This window comes from Lepidochelys olivacea (genome assembly GCF_965140295.1).
Source record: "Lepidochelys olivacea isolate rLepOli2 genome assembly, chromosome: 6".
NCBI classification, from domain to species: domain Eukaryota; kingdom Metazoa; phylum Chordata; order Testudines; family Cheloniidae; genus Lepidochelys; species Lepidochelys olivacea.
In genome coordinates, this window is record NC_140416.1 from 66224381 (window position 1) to 66241219 (window position 16839).

At 44.1% G+C, this 16839-nt stretch overlaps 1 protein-coding gene across 1 annotated transcript in view; it reads left to right on the forward strand.

Annotated features, from left to right (window-relative positions):
- Window positions 1-15095, forward strand: part of LOC311521677 (cytosolic phospholipase A2 epsilon-like) — a gene marked incomplete at both ends in the record, with an annotated part of 37803 nt that extends 22708 nt beyond the window's left edge. Inside the window, 9 exons of the mRNA XM_084630136.1 lie at window positions 5687-5823; window positions 6273-6495; window positions 7299-7413; window positions 7812-7949; window positions 10856-10963; window positions 11585-11776; window positions 13207-13373; window positions 13770-13956; window positions 14887-15095. Of these exons, the coding sequence (XP_084486262.1) occupies window positions 5687-5823; window positions 6273-6495; window positions 7299-7413; window positions 7812-7949; window positions 10856-10963; window positions 11585-11776; window positions 13207-13373; window positions 13770-13956; window positions 14887-15095 (1476 nt within the window). The remainder of the gene's footprint in view (window positions 1-5686; window positions 5824-6272; window positions 6496-7298; window positions 7414-7811; window positions 7950-10855; window positions 10964-11584; window positions 11777-13206; window positions 13374-13769; window positions 13957-14886) is intronic.
- Window positions 15096-16839: the final 1744 nt, after the last annotated feature.

Genomic DNA, 16839 nt, shown 5'->3' on the forward strand with positions numbered 1-16839 from the left:
TGGCAGGACCGGTTGAGACAGGTCCAGAACCAGGAAGCAGGGCTAAAGGTCAGAACTGGAGTCAGAGTCCGAATGCCACAGCCCAGGGTCAAGACAAAGTGGGTGTTGGGAATCAGAACCGAGGGTTGGAACTGGATTACCGGGAGTCAGAGAAGCCAGGAGCCAGGCTGGGACAGGATAGGAACAAGGCTGGGTACAGGGCAGGATCTGGGCTGGAGCAGTGGAAGACCAGAGCAGGAGCAGGGCTTTGCAAGAGATGGGCACAGGGAGGCAGAGGGTCTGTTGGCACGTGCTTTGAGCAGCCAGCAAGCTATTCATGCTGAGGTTCCTCAGCCAATCAGGCATGGCAGTCCATCAGGCAGCCTAGCTGGCTCATTAGGGTGTCAGGAGTACTGAGCAGTGTCACCTGCAGGGTCTTACTCCTGCCACTGGAGTAGTGGGCAGGTCTGGGTTCCCCTATCGGCTAAAAGCAAAGCAGTGTAAACCACACAAAAGGGCCAGGGCTGAGCTAGGAACCCAAACAAAGGGCTGCGTTTAAAGGAGACCAGAGCCAGGACTGAAGATTCTTCTAAGCACAAATAGACTGTTCCTTTATCAGACAGTTTAATACCCCTAAGGGATTCATTTGGGCTTTGTGACTCGGTCGGAGGGCCAAGCCACGGAAGACTTGCCAAGTGAGGTCAACAAAGCTACAGGAGGTGATAGCAGTGGAAAAAGCTTGCAGTACTGCAGCAGCAGCTGCAGGACGTGCGCAAGAAGTAAGTGCCCTTCCCCATTACAGTTAGTAATTACTATGTTCTTCCACATCCCCTTTATGCTTGAAGATAGAGACCATATGCTCTTCCCCCATTAGCTGGGTATTTTTTCCATTCTGGAGGATTAATTTAAAGAAGTTGATCATCACCACCACCACTGCCTCATGGCCCAGTGATTTAAATACCTCAGTTGCTACACCATCTGGTCCCTCTACCTTCCCATGTGTCATCTTTGGTGCTGTCTGACTCACTAACACAGTGATAGCTCTTGTGAGGTGGTTGTTTGCACATACTTAGCTCAATGATTTCCTCAAATTCTCTCCATTGAGCAATTTCTCATAAAACCACTGACGTCTCCTCATGATTTTGCTACCTTCCACCAGTACTCTTCCATTTTTGTTTTTGATACACTCCACAATTCCCAAATCCCTAGTGCTTCTTTGTCTGATCCTCGTGAACCTCTATATTCCATTTTGCCCTTCCTTCCTCGATAATCCTACATATAAAGCTTTAAGTGCCTGACCCTTAGCTTCTGCAACCATTATTTTCACCTTTTTCTTTACCAGCCTATATTCCTCATAACTGTCCACTGTTCTTACTTTCTGCCATCACTTAAACCTTCCTTCCTTTTTTTATTTTCTGTTTCCTGCACATCATTAGACCACTACCATATCTTCTTTCATTTGTCCACACACAGCTTGTGAGCTTTCTGTATTATATGTGGATATTTTTCTCCAAACCTCATTGGTATCATCGTGGCTGGTTTGGTCATTGTCTTACCTCTATAGAACCTCATCCTTAAATCTCAGACTAACTTCCCTATCTGCAGGCCTCCACCACTTTATCCTTTGTTCCACAGCTCATCTTTTAGTGTCCCCTCCCCCACCCCAATTGTCTTTTTCACCTAGAAGTCTGTTACATGCAACCTATGTTGCTCTGCAATCTGCTCCTGGGATCACTTTAAAGTCTCACATTTTTTTAGATCTTTTCTCCTTGTCAGGAAGTAATCTGTCTGGGACCTGTTGGCACTGCTCCTGTATATAACTAAAAAGAAAAGGAGTACTTGTGGCACCTTAGAGACTAACCAATTTATTTGAGCATAAGCTTTCGTGAGCTACAGCTCACTTCATCAGATGCATATCGTGGAAACTGCAGCAGACTTTATATATACACAGAGAATATGAAACAAAACCTCCTCCCACCCTACTGTCCTGCTGGTAATAGCTTATCTAAAGTGATCATTAGGTGGGCCATTTCCAGCACAAATCCAGGTTTTCTCACCCTCCACCCCCCCACACAAATTCACTCTCCTGCTGGTGATAGCCCATCCAAAGTGACAACTCTTTACACAATGTACATGACAATCAAGTTGGGCTATTTCCTGCACAAATCCAGGTTTTCTCACATCCCCCCCACCCCCATACACACACAAACTCACTCTCCTTCATCCGATGAAGTGAGCTGTAGCTCACGAAAGCTTATGCTCAAATAAATTGGTTAGTCTCTAAGGTGCCACAAGTACTCCTTTTCTTTTTGCGAATACAGACTAACACGGCTGTTACTCTAAAACCCTTATATAACTAAGTGCTTCTCCCTCTTTGTGAAATGTATATTGGCAACAATCAGGCCATGGGCTCCGGCTAACTCTAAGATATCCTCACCAGCTTCATTTCTGGTACCAAAGCTTCATCCTCTGGCAGTCATTCTAGCTCTCACTGTGTTCTCTCATATCTATTGAGATCTGCTATGATAATCAGGTACTCAGAGTGTGGTACTTCACTTATCACTTGGCCCATGCTATGTGGAACTCCACCTTCTCTCTCATACAGCCAACCTGTGGCACATATCAGCATATAACATACAATTTTTGGTCTCTGTCAGTGCTATTCTAACTTTCATCAGCTGGTCACTCTTTCTTTGGATGTCCACTATCATATCCTGTAATATTTCTGCTACTATTATTCCTACGCTATTCCTCTTCGCTGCTGAGCATCATCTTGTAGCCTCCTTGATGTACGTGGATTTAAATCCCTTCCATTTTGTCTCTCGTATACAGGCAGTGTGCACTCTCCTTCCCTTCATCATCTCAGCTACTACTTTTTATTTCCTTTTCATTGTTCCCGCATTCAGGGAAACCAGACATTACTCTTAGGCTTGCTATTTTTAGCCATATGTACCACAATGTGGTAACTTGACCATTTTCCACAGTCGTCAGACAAAGAGGTTGTGTGTCACTTCTGGGTAGGGTGACCATATTTCCCTATGCTGAATACAGGACACCTGGTAAAATTACTCATATTCAAGTGAGTTCAATAGCAATCAATAGGAACTATGCAGTACAAACGTTCAAATTAACATCAAGTTGACTGAGACCCTGTTAAAAAGAAATACTGAGTAGTTCGATTCTTTTTATTTACCTTCTTATCTTTAAGGCTTTAGGGTTCATATGGGGAGGGGTGACATCCCCCCCCATCCACACTTCTGTACACCTCTCTCACACAGGGGGAGTGACCGACCTACCCCACCCTCCCTGCCTGGCGCTCTCTGCCCTCCATGCCTGGCTGGGCCCCTGGGATGGACCCGCCTCTTCTGGCATGGGAGGGATGGGACCGCAGCATCACATACCCCCTGCCCCAGATTTGTGCCAGGGTTCACACCAGAATGTGACCAGCCGCAGCCTTTCCGCACTGTACGGGAGGGAAGGGACAGGAGCTGCTTCCAGCCACAGGGGAAAGTGGGGGGGGAAAGGAATGACCTGACAAAGGTCTTTGCAGAGCTCATTTCTTCTCTCCCCTTGTCCTTTCCTCCTCGCACAGTGTCAAAAGACAGCTAACAGCTCCAGGCTGCTATTGGCCACCAACATAATCCAACTGCCTCCGGCTACAGCGTGGGCTGGAAGGGGTTAAGCCCTAAGGATGCATTGTGCACCAGGGCCCAGGGAACCTGACTGCAGGGGCTTCATGGAACCTAGCCAGGGAAGTTGCTCAGCAGAGGAGGGTGTCTAGGGGGCGGAGCAGCCCCGCGCTCTCTGGGGGCAGGACCCCGGGCGAGGGGGGTTAGGAGAAGAGGGCGCTAAGCTCCTGCTCTGGGGCGGGAACAGGCTGGAAATCACTCCCTGCCCCCACTCCAGAGCTTAGCTGAAGGGCGGATAGGCTTCCCCATACCAGCGCTGTGCGGGGCATTGGCACATACAGGGCTTGGCTCCTCCTGACCAGTGCCCTGGGCCGGAGGGTCTTGGGCTTTCCCGGGGCACCAGCCCAGCCAGAGGCAGTGGGGGAAGGAAGGAGCCTGCTGGCCAGGCTATTGATGAGCTGAGCACTCTGACCAGGGGCTGGTTCTCCTCACAGCGCTGGGAGCGGGATGCACCCTGCAGGTGAGATATGGAGGAGCAGCGGGGCTGGGAGGGGGGCAAGGGACAAAGCAGGGAGAGGACAGCAAGAGGGGGAGCGTGTAAAGGGCCAATGGGTGGGCAGCAGAGGCAACATGTAACTGGCTGCCGCCTGGTGCCTGCCGCACTCACCAGCCACCGCAGAGCACAGCCAGCACCGGCCGGAAATGGGGGGGGGGGCGGAGCCCTGGTGACCGAGAGCCAGCACGCGGGGGGGCTGCGCTGACAGACTAGCAGGGGGAGCAGCTGGCCCCACGTGCTGCATCTTTGCCTCGTCACCAGCCTTGCACACCTACCGCCATCATCGGCCACTGGGCCCCCACCCACTCACTGCTGGTGGGCAGGTGGTTGGCTAGCAGGAATCCAGCCAGCAGCAGGACCCGCCAGTACTGATGTGGGGGAGACAGAAAATATGGGACAATTTGCCCATTTTTAAGAAAAAGTTGGGACACCTGCAGGAGGGCTTAAATATGGGACTGTCCCTTTAAAAATGGGACATCTGGTCACCCTACTTCTGGGGGACACCTTACCCTTTGTATTGATATACTTATTGAAGATGAAGACCTGTGGAACATGTGTGAATGACACAACTTTTACAAACTGGTTAGCCACGCTTGACATTCTTGGTTTGAAATTGGAGTTTTTCCTTCTCCTAGGTGGACTGCCTGCATGGTTAGAGAGCCCCCATCTGCCTGGGGCAAGCTGCTTATAATGCGCCAGACCCCCATCCCCCCCCCCCCACACACACACACACTTCCAGTTAAAAACACCTCTGCCATGAGAAGGCAAGTGGTAGGAGTTTGGCTGTTAGAAGCTATGTATTGAGCCAGCCATATGAGGCATTTTCTAGGGCAGTGGTGGGCAACCTGTGGCCCACGGGCCACGCACGGCCCGTCAGGGTAATCCAGTGGCAGGCTGTGAGACAGTTTGTTTACACTGACCATCCGCAGGCACGGCCGCCCGCAGCTCCCAGTGACTGCGGTTCACCATTCCCAGCCAACGGGAGCTGCAGGAAACAGTGGCCAGCACATCCTTGCAGCCCGCATCGCTTCCCGCAGCTCCCTGTGGCCAGGAATGGTGACCTGCGGACACTGGGAACTGTCGGTGGCCGTGCCAGCAGGTGGCCAACGTAAACAAACTGTCGTGTGGCCCGCCAGTGGATTACCCTGACGGGCCGCGTGCAGCCCATGGGCTGCAGGTTGCCCACCACTGTTCTAGGGGGAGCCCATCCTTCAACCCATCTCGGCTTCAAAAACTCTTTAGGAGGAACAAAAGCAACTGAACTTATAATAAGTCCTTCCCTTCTCTATTCCAAATCTATTCCAAATAGAGAAGGCCTGAGCTACAGAGGTTGGGTCCAAATCAGATTCTAAACTTCTCCAGTGTCCAGGAGTCTGTGTATGTATTTCAATTTTGACATTGTCAGAAGAAAGACTATAGTTGTGATTTGGAACTGGATTGGGTCTAGTGTTCCATTTCAGGTTCATCTAAATGTTCATATGTCATTTGCTTTGCAGTAACGTGCTCTCTTTGTATTGAACAGATTCCTGTGGTGGCCATCATGACAACAGGTGGTGGAATGAGATCACTGACAACGTCATATGGCAGTCTATTGGGTCTCCAGAAGTTAAATGTCATAGACTGTGCTATGTACCTAACTGGTTTGTCTGGCACGACATGGTAAGGAAGACGTGAGCAGAGTTTCTCTATGCTCCTGATACAAAGATCTATGCTAAAGAAATATTATGGAGCTGCCAGTAGCAGCTCCCCCATAGCCAGCGTTGTGACCCAAGCCCTATTTTTGATCCATTTTGCCAGAAAAATCTCTTTTCTGGACTGGGGAATTTTTATAGTTAGTGTCAGCACAGAAGTATATGTTTAAAAAAATGTTTTAGGGAAATTGGCCGGTCATTTTAAATTTACCAGGCAGGGGAAATGTAATGTTTGTGATTTTAAAAAAATGTAATGTTTTTTGGGGAACCTAGAACTCAAAGGCAGCATAGATTTAGGACATTAAACCTTTGGTGAAGTTTACATTAACCCTTCAAACTGAAAACGTTAAGTTTAGCACCTTCTCTAATAAACGCCTCAGTTTGTTTTTGTTTTTTCCCCTTCAATATATTTCCCAGGACTATGGCAAATTTGTACAGAGATGCTGATTGGTCACAGAAGGATCTGTCTGGGAAAATCCATGAAGCTCGAAAACATGTGACCAAATGCAAGATGGGTTCTTTTTCCATGGAGCGTATCAAGTATTATAACAAGCAGCTGTGTCAGCGGAAACAAGAAGGACACAGGACATCTTCTATAGATCTGTGGGGGCTCATTGTTGAATATTTGTTACATGATGGGGTACAGTATTTCAAAGCATGGTTTTATTAAATCATTATGGTGATTAATATTGCACTAATAATCTTATCCTTATGGCTGAGGAAACACTTCCCTTAAAAGCCACTCAGTTTTCAGAGGCTTATAACTTTCTGAAACTGACCCATTTGGGACAATATTTTTTCATGCTTGTTCTGAATGCAGGGTGGGGGGAGGGACCATTTTCACTAGTAGGTTTTTGGATGCTTTTTGTTGGAAAAATCACATTTTGAAAACGTAATAGTTAAGTGCTGTAGGCATATTTTGAAGATGAATTATTTAGAAATAATTAAATTATAAGTGTTTTAGAACAGCAAACAGTAGGCTATTATCCACTCATTTTTCACAGCACATGCAATTGCAGTACTCCTGATACAAGCATGCCCAGTCCTGTGTACAGCTGCAGTATTGTACATTAAACTAGGATGTCAGCTGGTTAGGAGACTCATTTTTAACTGAGACCACTCCAGAGTCTCTACGCTGTAGGCATCTCTTTCTCCTTTTTAGACATTCCCTATCATGTTGTCTGAAAGTGCCATCAAATCATGTACCATGTAATTATCAAGAACTTGCAGCCACCATGGTTGTCAGCTGTTCATGAGAATTTTGGAGAGTATGGAAGATCCCAGACATATTAACCCCTGCATACAATGCAGTCATACAATGGGGAACGTGGCTGAAATGCAGGCATTTTACTGTATTCTAAGTACAGACATAGTGAGTAGATTCCTGTGTCAGTTCCTTCTCCCCACCCGCCCTCAGTTTAGATACTTTTCTTGTAAAAACAGAAAGACAACCATAAACTCTCGGATCAGCGACAGGCAGTGCATCAGGGTCAGAACCCACTGCCCATCTACGTGGCAATCAATGTCAAGGACAACTATAGCACTTTGGATTTCAAAGGTAAAGATATTCCAGAGCTGTACTTGATCTTAAGTCTAGGAGGCGGCTCAGTTTTGTGTGTAAGACCTCATATAGATTACATAAAACCCCCTCTAAATTAAAGACCAGATCATGGCCTGGTAAAAATTGGCATAGTTCCACTGAAGTCAATGGAGCTACATCAGCTTACACCAGCTGGCATTTTGTAATCACTAGTTTTAATTTTTGTGATGTTTCTATATTTCTGGTGTTTGTGCCGGATCGGAAATGTTTGGAATAAACTTTCAGTGGTTCAACCTTTTTTTAACGCCTTGTATCCATTTGATAACAGCATAACTCTTTATCCTCAGCCCGGTATCTGCTCTAAAAGATTTGTTGGGGTTTTGTTTTTGTCTTTTTGTTTGTGGCTCTGTTTGCAGAATGGCTGGAATTCACCCCATATGAAGTTGGATTCATGAAATATGGAGCCTTCATTCGCTCTGAGGACTTTGGAAGCGAGTTTTTCATGGGTCGGCTGATGAAGAGGCTCCCAGAATCCCGGATCTCCTACTTGGAAGGTGATTTATTGTTCTGGAAAACTATATAAACCAGGCACTGGTGAATCACTGGTATGTGATTGGCAGCAATGGTACAGTATCACCTGCCAGAATATGTGCCAGTACCTTATATGAATTAACATTTAATAAAGTGGTTTCCTTTGCATTGTTAAAGCAGGAAACTTAAAATAACAGGTGAATGGCAACCACTAGACTTTAAACATTTTCTATCTGAAATTTTCTAATTGATTTTGCATAACAATACAGTTTACCACCAGTCCAAGAATGAAATCCTGGCCCCCTGTGAAGTCAATAGGAATTTTCCATTTATTTCAACTGGACCAGGATTTCATCCAGAGGCCGTATCTACACTGTACAATAGGGGTGTGATTCTCAGCTCGCACACACATATGCTAGCTCTTATCTGAGTTAGCGTGCTAAAAATAGTGTAGCCATGGTGCCACGGGATTAGCCATGGATTAGCCACCCTGAATATGTACCTGTGTGTGTGTGTGTAGTTCGTCGGTTCGACAATGATGTTTTCATTCTATCTCTTTTTGTGGATTCTGCAGTGACTCTGAAGTCCCAAATGTGACACGCATGCTCGTGACCATATAGGGCAGACAGTCATTGGGCAGCATCTTGGTAGCTATAGCGGTAGTATGACGCTTTTCCCTGGCAGCTAACAATTGATTATTTCTGTCCTCTTCAAAGGCTTGGAAAGCTCTGAGTGTTGTGTGCTGCCCTGCTGATCTATTTAACTCAGCCTTCTCAAGATCTTTCGGTTTTATTGCACCAAAGTGTATGCTGTTCTTGATGCTGTCCTTGTAGTGCTTTCTGGGGCGGCCTTGATTCCGGTGTCCTTGTGCCAATTCTCCATAGAAAATTTTTCTAGGGAGTCAATATTCAGACATCCTAATGATGTGTCCAACCCAGTGTAGTTGGACTTTTATCCGCATGGCCTCAATACTTGTGGCATTTGGCTTTTGGAGAACTTCCAGCTTGGTTATTTTGTCTTGCCAGCGGATCCCCATAATGGCATGCAGAGACCGCATATGGAAAGCCTCTAGCTGTTGGATATGCCATATGTATGGTGTCCAGCTCTCACAGCTGTAGAGGAGAGATGTGAGCACAAAAGCATTATAAAGTTTTATTTTTGTTGAGAGGGTTATGTTGTGGGATTTCAGGACTTTGTTATGTAGCTTTCCTAATGACTGAGAAGCTTTCTGTATCCTGTTCGTGATCTGTTTACCGAGAGACTCTTCATTTGAGATATTGCTGCCGTGATGGGTAAAATTGTCAACTTGCTTTAGTTGGATTCCATTACTGGAGGTGCTGGGGGATATGGCAGAGAGCAGTGAAGATAATTGATGCAACACCACAGTTTTCTCAAGGCTGATTGTGAGGCCAAACAATTCTGATGCTTCAGTGAAGCGATCTACAATGAACTGCAGATCTCCCTCTGGGTGTGGTAGGAGGACATTAGCATCTGCAAAGAGTGCTTCTCTTAGTAGTAGTTCTGTTGCTTTCCTTTTTGCTTTAAGCCTCATAAGATTGAAGACTGAGCCGTTGTGTCTGTATCTGATGTATATGCCTCGGTTGAGCCCATCTGTAGCATGGTTGAGAACTTGGGTGAAGAAGAGGCTGAACAGTGCAGGGGGCAAGGAAACAGCCTGGTCTGAGTCCATTTGAAATGGGAAAGGAGCCAGTGAGATCTCCATCTCTGTAACAGTGTAACAAAAGGTGACTAAATCTCACAAGTTCAGTGAAACAGGAATGCTCTGCAACACAAACACACCAGTGACATTTAGAAAATAATATAATAAAACTTGACCCTTCTGAGAATCTGACATACCAGTGCTGCCCGTATTTCAAAATTCTGCAGCGTTAATACACTCCTTGACGGGGGGAGAGAAATTAAGAGCTGTAAGCAACAGAGAAAAGAAAGATGCTGTGAGAAGGACAAGAATGGGTGATCTGGAGAGATACAAGAAGGCTTCCATCTTATGCGGGATTTGACCTGTAACCTTCACTGTGACAGATGATATGAATTAGAGCTAGGCAAAATTGTACTATTCAGGCAGAGACCTGTAAAGAACTGCACTGCCTGAGAAATTACTCGGGCGGGCTGGCCGGGTGGGGGTGGAGGTGCGGCATTGTGCCCCAGGAGTCATAAATTCCTTTTCAAGCTCTCAGCTGTGCATGATTATGCAAGCTGCACCATGCTTTGAAGTGGTTAAAATTGTTCCCTTGGTGCACCAGGCCTGGTCTACAGAGAGAGCAGCATACATGAAAAGAGAGCATCCCTGCATTTCCCAGAGCACAGGCACTGTCATGGCCCCTTTCAAGGCATAGGCAAGAGAGGAAAAGTCCTTGCATCCCGCCTGCACACCCGCACAAAGCCAGACGCAATCTGGTCCTTAGAATCTAAAGACCCCCAAGTCAGATATTAAAAGCAGAAGTTTGGAACTGTGCAGACAGATGCCTGCAAAAAATAGAAGGTAATGGAACAACTTCAGATGGAAGGATAAAAAGGCAATTTTCAATTAAATGCTCCCAAGACTAGAGCATAAAGGTCTCCATAAAATCTCTAGCATGGCCCACTCTCATAATTTTATCACAAATCTTGAGTTATTTGGTGTTTTTTTTTTCTTGAAGTCTACAGTCATGGGAGTACATGAGAATTGCAACTTTCATTTAAAAAAATATTTCTTAGCCCTCATGGCTTTAGAGCAAACCTTGAAAATGTTCACAAAGAGTGCCCTAAAGATTTAAAAAAGCAGAAAACAAATATAAAGAACTCAACATTTATTATTTAAAAACAAATCTCATGATTTTTAATCCAATCTTTTATGACTTTGGAGGGCCTGACTTAGGATTTTTTAATGTTTAGGGTTGGCAATACTGATATCGCTCTCCTTTCACAGGCATGTGGAGTAGTTTATTTTCCCTGAATCTGTTATATATCTGGAATTTGTCACACACTTCAGAGGACTTTTGGCACAGGTGGACCCGAGACAGAGTAAATGATATTGGTAGGTTACTTTATACCATTGCCTTATCATTTATTTATCATTATGCTTCACAACCATCTGTTGTGTAAACCATGCACTTGCTTTCTGGAGTTTTATTTTTAAAAATCTGCAGATGCATCATATCTTGCCTGGAAGGAACTAGTTTCAAGAGACTAATATTGACTACCATCATGGGATCATTTCTGAATAACCCATAGACTGCCCTTTGATCATGAGCAATAATCACTGAATATGTAAGAGAGTAAATATATTCAGGAATAATGATCCTGGTTTGCAGATAATTAGTGACACAAAAAACACCACATGAATATTTGCTGAATTTTTAATTTGACAAATACAGTTCAACTTGGCTTATTTTTCAGGATTATGATTTGTAGGTGGTGTGGCATTGAATGGCTTATTGGATGCTGGGGCTTTGTTTTTAATCCAGCCCTGGGGTATCTTAAGAAATTTTGTCTTAATAGAGCAAAAAAATGTTTATCTACCTTTTGTTAAGGTGCTCGTGAGACCTTTCATCATGGACACCATAGACTAATAGTGTAGAGATTGTTATTCCTATTTTGGGGGCTCCTCAGAAACATTTATTTAAGCAAACAAACCCTTTAATTACTTCTTTTGCAGAGGAAGAGTCCGTCCTATCTATGAGGCCACATGAACAGAAGACTCAAGTATTCACCACGGCAAGCCCCCTTTCCCGTGCTCTTCGTAGTGCCATTACAGAGCGCACATCAGTTGCCCAGTACCACAGTTTCCTGAAAGGCCTCCAGCTGCATAATGACTACCTAGAGAATGACAAATTTTGTAAATGGAAAGGTAATAGCACTTACCTTTCAGCAGCATCCTTTGAAGGAATTTGGGGTCTGCAATATAGTGAGGAGATCTGCATGACTTGGGAGAGAATGAACGGATTTTATTTAACAACAAAACAAAACAGACAATGCCCACTTCCCCCTCGAAAACCCCCCTGCTTCCCTTCATATCAAAGTTTGAATCTACTTTTAAACAGAATTGTTTGATCAATCAATTGAACAATACAGGGCTGAAAATCTTTAGTGACATGGATTTGATGGGGTTCAAGCTCATTTCTCTTTGGGCTGTAGCCGGTTGATTAAATCTCCATAGTTTGGCTCAGTGTGTTGGCAGCATTCATAGTCTTTATGAACAGAGACGAGACGTTAAGGCCCAGAGTCTCAAAGGTATTTAGGCACCTAACTCCAATGGGAGTTTGAGCGTCTGTGCCTTAATGGGTAGACAGAAGAAATCCTTGATCACTAGAAGAGGGTGCCCCTGCAGGTCAAAAGGACCAAATGCCGGCTTCCTAGAGACCCCCGTTCTGCTTATTTAATGCTCCAGTAAAGGATCTGCATTTTAAACAGAACGACAAATTAATTTATTTTTTACTGTTAGCAGCTAAATTCTGTGGGTATGTCTACGCTGCAATTAGACACCCGTGGCTGGCTCATGGGGCTCGCGCTGCAGGGCTGTTTAATTGCAGTGAAGACTTCCAGGCTCTGGGACTCTCACAGGGTACCAGAGCCTGGCCTCCAACCCAAGCCCAGTAGTCTTCACTGCAATTAAACAGACCCACAGCCTGAGCCCTGTGAGCCTGCCAGCTGGCACAGGCTAGCTGCAGGTTTTTAATTGCAGTGTAAACATACACTGTATTGCACATTATTGGAAAAATGTGACCCGTCCTATGGCACTGTGGTAAAATAAAATATAGACTGATCTTGTAATGGAAAAGCTTTCAAAGCCAATACGTCCATGAGAGAAATACCAAAAGGTATTTAGGAATTTGGTCACCCTTTCTAGTGTACTCATAGGAGAAGGGCTCCCAAGCCAGCAAGCCAGAATCTTTAGACAAGTTCTTTGAATATTAATCTGATCCTGAACATGTAACGTGCAATGTAGTGTGTTAATGTTTTCTTGTAACTTTGCCTTAATAAAAAAAAAATCAAATAAATGCATCCAAAAGAAAAACAAGTGGGAGGGAGGATGGGTGGGCTAGCACAATTTGAATGAGCCAGGTATAGAATGAACATGGAGAGTCTGACTTCAGAAAAAATAGTTGTTCTAATTTAAGGCTGAGCAACAGTGATGTAAATAGTTTGTCAAATGTCTAATGAAATTAGAGATGTGGAATGGGGCTGCAGACCCTTTTTTCTCGAACACTGTGTTCATCAGAGCATCAGCAAACCGCTCTTCTGTGATTTCCCTTATGGCAAGAAATATATTCCTTTTAGATACTGTGCTGGACACATCACCCAACCAGCTGACTGAAACAGCAGAGTACTTGTCCCTGGTAGATACTGGATTCTTCATCAATACCAGCTGCCCTCCACTTCTGAGGCCAGAGAGGAAAGTGGACGTCATTCTGCATTTAAATTATAGTGCAGGATCACAGATACTGGTGAGAGAAATCAGTGTATTCTGTTTTCTCCATTGATAGTCATTTGTCTGTACGTTTTTAGCGATATTGTTCCTATTAAAAGCCCTGTGTTAAGTATTCTGAACCACAGTATTTTAGCTTAATGCTGTAGCTTAAAGTTGTATTCACACCCTGTAACCTAACCATTTTCTTTTGTGGTACTGAGTGTTTGTTGTTGAGTACTCCAGGAAAAATTTAAAAACCTGTCCATGTGTTTTCATATAATGCATGTTTCTCAAACCACATTCTTTCCAACAGGAAAGCCAGTGCTATCCCAGAGGTAGCCTAGTACAATTTAGTCTTAGTTGCTGTGCTTTTAAGAAATCCTGATCTCAGCCTAGTCTCTGGTTTCTCATATTGTTCTCTTCCTTGATCCAGCCTCTGGATCAGTCCTGTAAGTACTACTCAGAACAAGGAATTCCATTCCCCAAAGTTGTGCTGAGCGAAGAAGAGAGGAAAAAGCTAAAGGAGTGCTACCTCTTTGATGATGCCGAGACTCCAGGAGCTCCCATATTGCTATTTTTCCCATTAGTGAATGACACCTACCAAAGTTACAAAGCACCTGGTAAGTTATCAACAGTAGCCAAGCATTCAACGAAGGTCATCCTGGCTAGCTTACCAACTGATTGAATTTCACTCTTTAATTCATTCCTCTCCACTTGTTCATTTCCCTACAACAAACCTCTCCATTGCCTAACTTACCATTTTTACTTAGATCTACTACATATTTCTTATTAAGAAGAATAGGACCCTGTTTTATTTCCATATTCACTTTCATCTGTTATACACCCCTAGTTATCTTGCTGTATATTAGTGTAAATTGTTGTAATAAAAATGCAAAATCTTTAAGGTCAAAGGAAATGTACATTTAAGGAGAAAACCCAAAATAATTACAAGCTTTCTTCTCTTTTAGCAGACTTTTCTTTCCTTCTTTTGGTGTCTCTAATATTGGGTCTCTGTCCCAAGTACTAAAAGGCCTGTGTCACAACTCTGAGCCTTGATGGGTATGAGAGCTTTGCTTTCCTTGTAAATAACCTGTTCACTGACTGAATCGCTATTCCTCTTTTCAGTAGGAATAGCCTTTCCATTGAACGGGACACTGTTTCACCTATTAAATACCTTTTGAGGCTTCTACTCTTCTTTCGGTTCCATTCCCCTTCCCCAAATCCTGCCATTTGCCATGTCAGTATTTCCCTTTCTTGCTTGAGTCACAGATGTGAAGACGTCTCTAAGACTGTTATGAGCAGACAACAGGAGACACTCATAGGGATAGTCACCTATACCCCTCCCTTCAGCACATCAGGCAACTGACATTCCCCTGATCCAGGGATCAAATTACTGGATTGCAACAGAAACACTTGTAAAACATGCCCAGAGCATTTAAATGGGTGAGCGCTCTTAGTGCAGAGAAATCTCCCTCTCTGGGCTGTTACTGGTGGTACATGACAGAGATAAACCCAATACTACAGCAATTTCCTGTTGAATTTTTCCCTAGGTGTGAAGCGCTCCAGCTCAGAGATGGAGGAGGGCAAAGTTGATCTCACCAGTTGCTTTTCCCCCTATTCTACATATTCAGTCACATACAAGGAGCAAGATTATGATCAGCTGATTAAACTGACTGAGTACAACATCCTGAATAACAAACACCTGATTCTTCAAGCCTTGCGTAAAGCAGTGGAACGGAAAAGGCAACATAAAAAATAGTCACCATGCCAGGTGCCTTTATCCCTGGGAGGATGTTTATGTATCCTCGGGCATATGGATAACCACAGCTTTTCTGAAGATTTCAATGGATTCCAGTTTGACCCTATTAACTGGCTGTCCCTGATGAGCAAAGGTCACCAAATAAGGAGAGACCTTCCTTATTCCCCAAAGAATTTCATTGCTACAAAATTAATTTAGGAGAATAAAGTGCAATTTGCAGCATGTTGGAAATACAGTACATGGGTAGCCATACACAAAGAGCTGCTGTGGTGGTGGCATGGTCTAAATGCCAAGAGAGTGAGTTTAAAAATATATAAGTCCAAACTACAGTGTACACACTGGATTCAATTAATCTTTAAATAATACTAGTTCTGCCTTGTTTTAGTGGCTGTTCTGTGAACTATTGTCCATGTGCCAGAATGTGACTTGTTGCGCGAAGGTGCACTGTAGGGAAGAGGACTAGGAATCTTGCCAGTCAACCCATTCAAGGCTCAAGGACAGCTACCACCCCTTTGCTGAGGGGGAACACAAGGACTGCTCTCTCTTAGATACTTACAGGTGGTCTTTAAGGTATAGTCTTGTTTTTGTTCCGAGATTGCTGCAGACCTCCCCCTCGGTGCCTACAGGGTTAGGCAGCAGCCAAGTGGATTGCAGTGGAGCCTAAAACTGGGATTTAGGTTTGTCTGAGGTTTAAGTTCCTAAGTACCTTTTGGATCTGGTCCCCAGTTCTTGTAACACACACTGCTTAAGTTTATCTTGAACTGCCACTTCACATTGGTTTTTCAACATATAAACTGAAACTTCTAGTCTTTAAAGTAACATAGGTGCCCTTTTCATTATTATCTGTTTTTAATCAACAGTTCTAATTTAAAATAAACATATATCCTGACTTGACCATTGTCTGGGACTTGATGGTATTTAAGGGTGATTTTAAAGGCAAACTGACCTAGAGTGCACTTTCCTTTTCTTCTTCACTCCATACCTGTGTAAAGCAGCCTAGCAGGTCGTCATATATAACCACATGATCGGACAATTCTTTTTTATCACTACTCTTCTGTGTGGAGTCAGAGCATTAGAACCATGTGAATACTAGTTGGTGTAGCCTGTTCAACCTGGCATCAATATGTTTAACAGCAGCTTCAAGTGTGTAGCTCCTATTTTTCTGCAGCTCTGGTGATGGAGACTCAGAAGTATTGACTCCTTCAAATTCGTCTCCCCTCAGCATGCATTTCCTCTTTGGAGAGTCCTGATTGACTTTCATTTCTGAGTTTTAGTATGGAACTTTCAAGCTTTTGTAAATCCTCAGACAAGAGATCGACTCCTTGAAAAATAAGAGACTTCAGTCACAATTTTGATTAAAACCAGCATGAAATAAGATGTGCCTACATATTTATCTATCTTGATCTCCTTGAAAGGTTTTATTTTATATGCATTTCTGAGAGATTTCCCTAGGAGATTTTACAATTGCTTTGGTAAAGTCTTTCATTGTCTGGTTACTAATACAATTTAATCCTTTCAGTCAGCCCTATTTTGAGGACCAAAGTGGTGCATTGATCTTGTCCTGGACTTCAGCATAGGGGTAAATTTCCCCCTGTGAGGGTTTATGGTATGATGACTAGATCCATCTACCTGCCTATTCCCAACTCCTATGCTCATGTTAAAAGCAGACTGCAGTGTTTTGGCACACTCAGAGGAATTGCTTTTTATTGATAGTATCTGTGAAGAATCAGGCATTTTGCTTCAG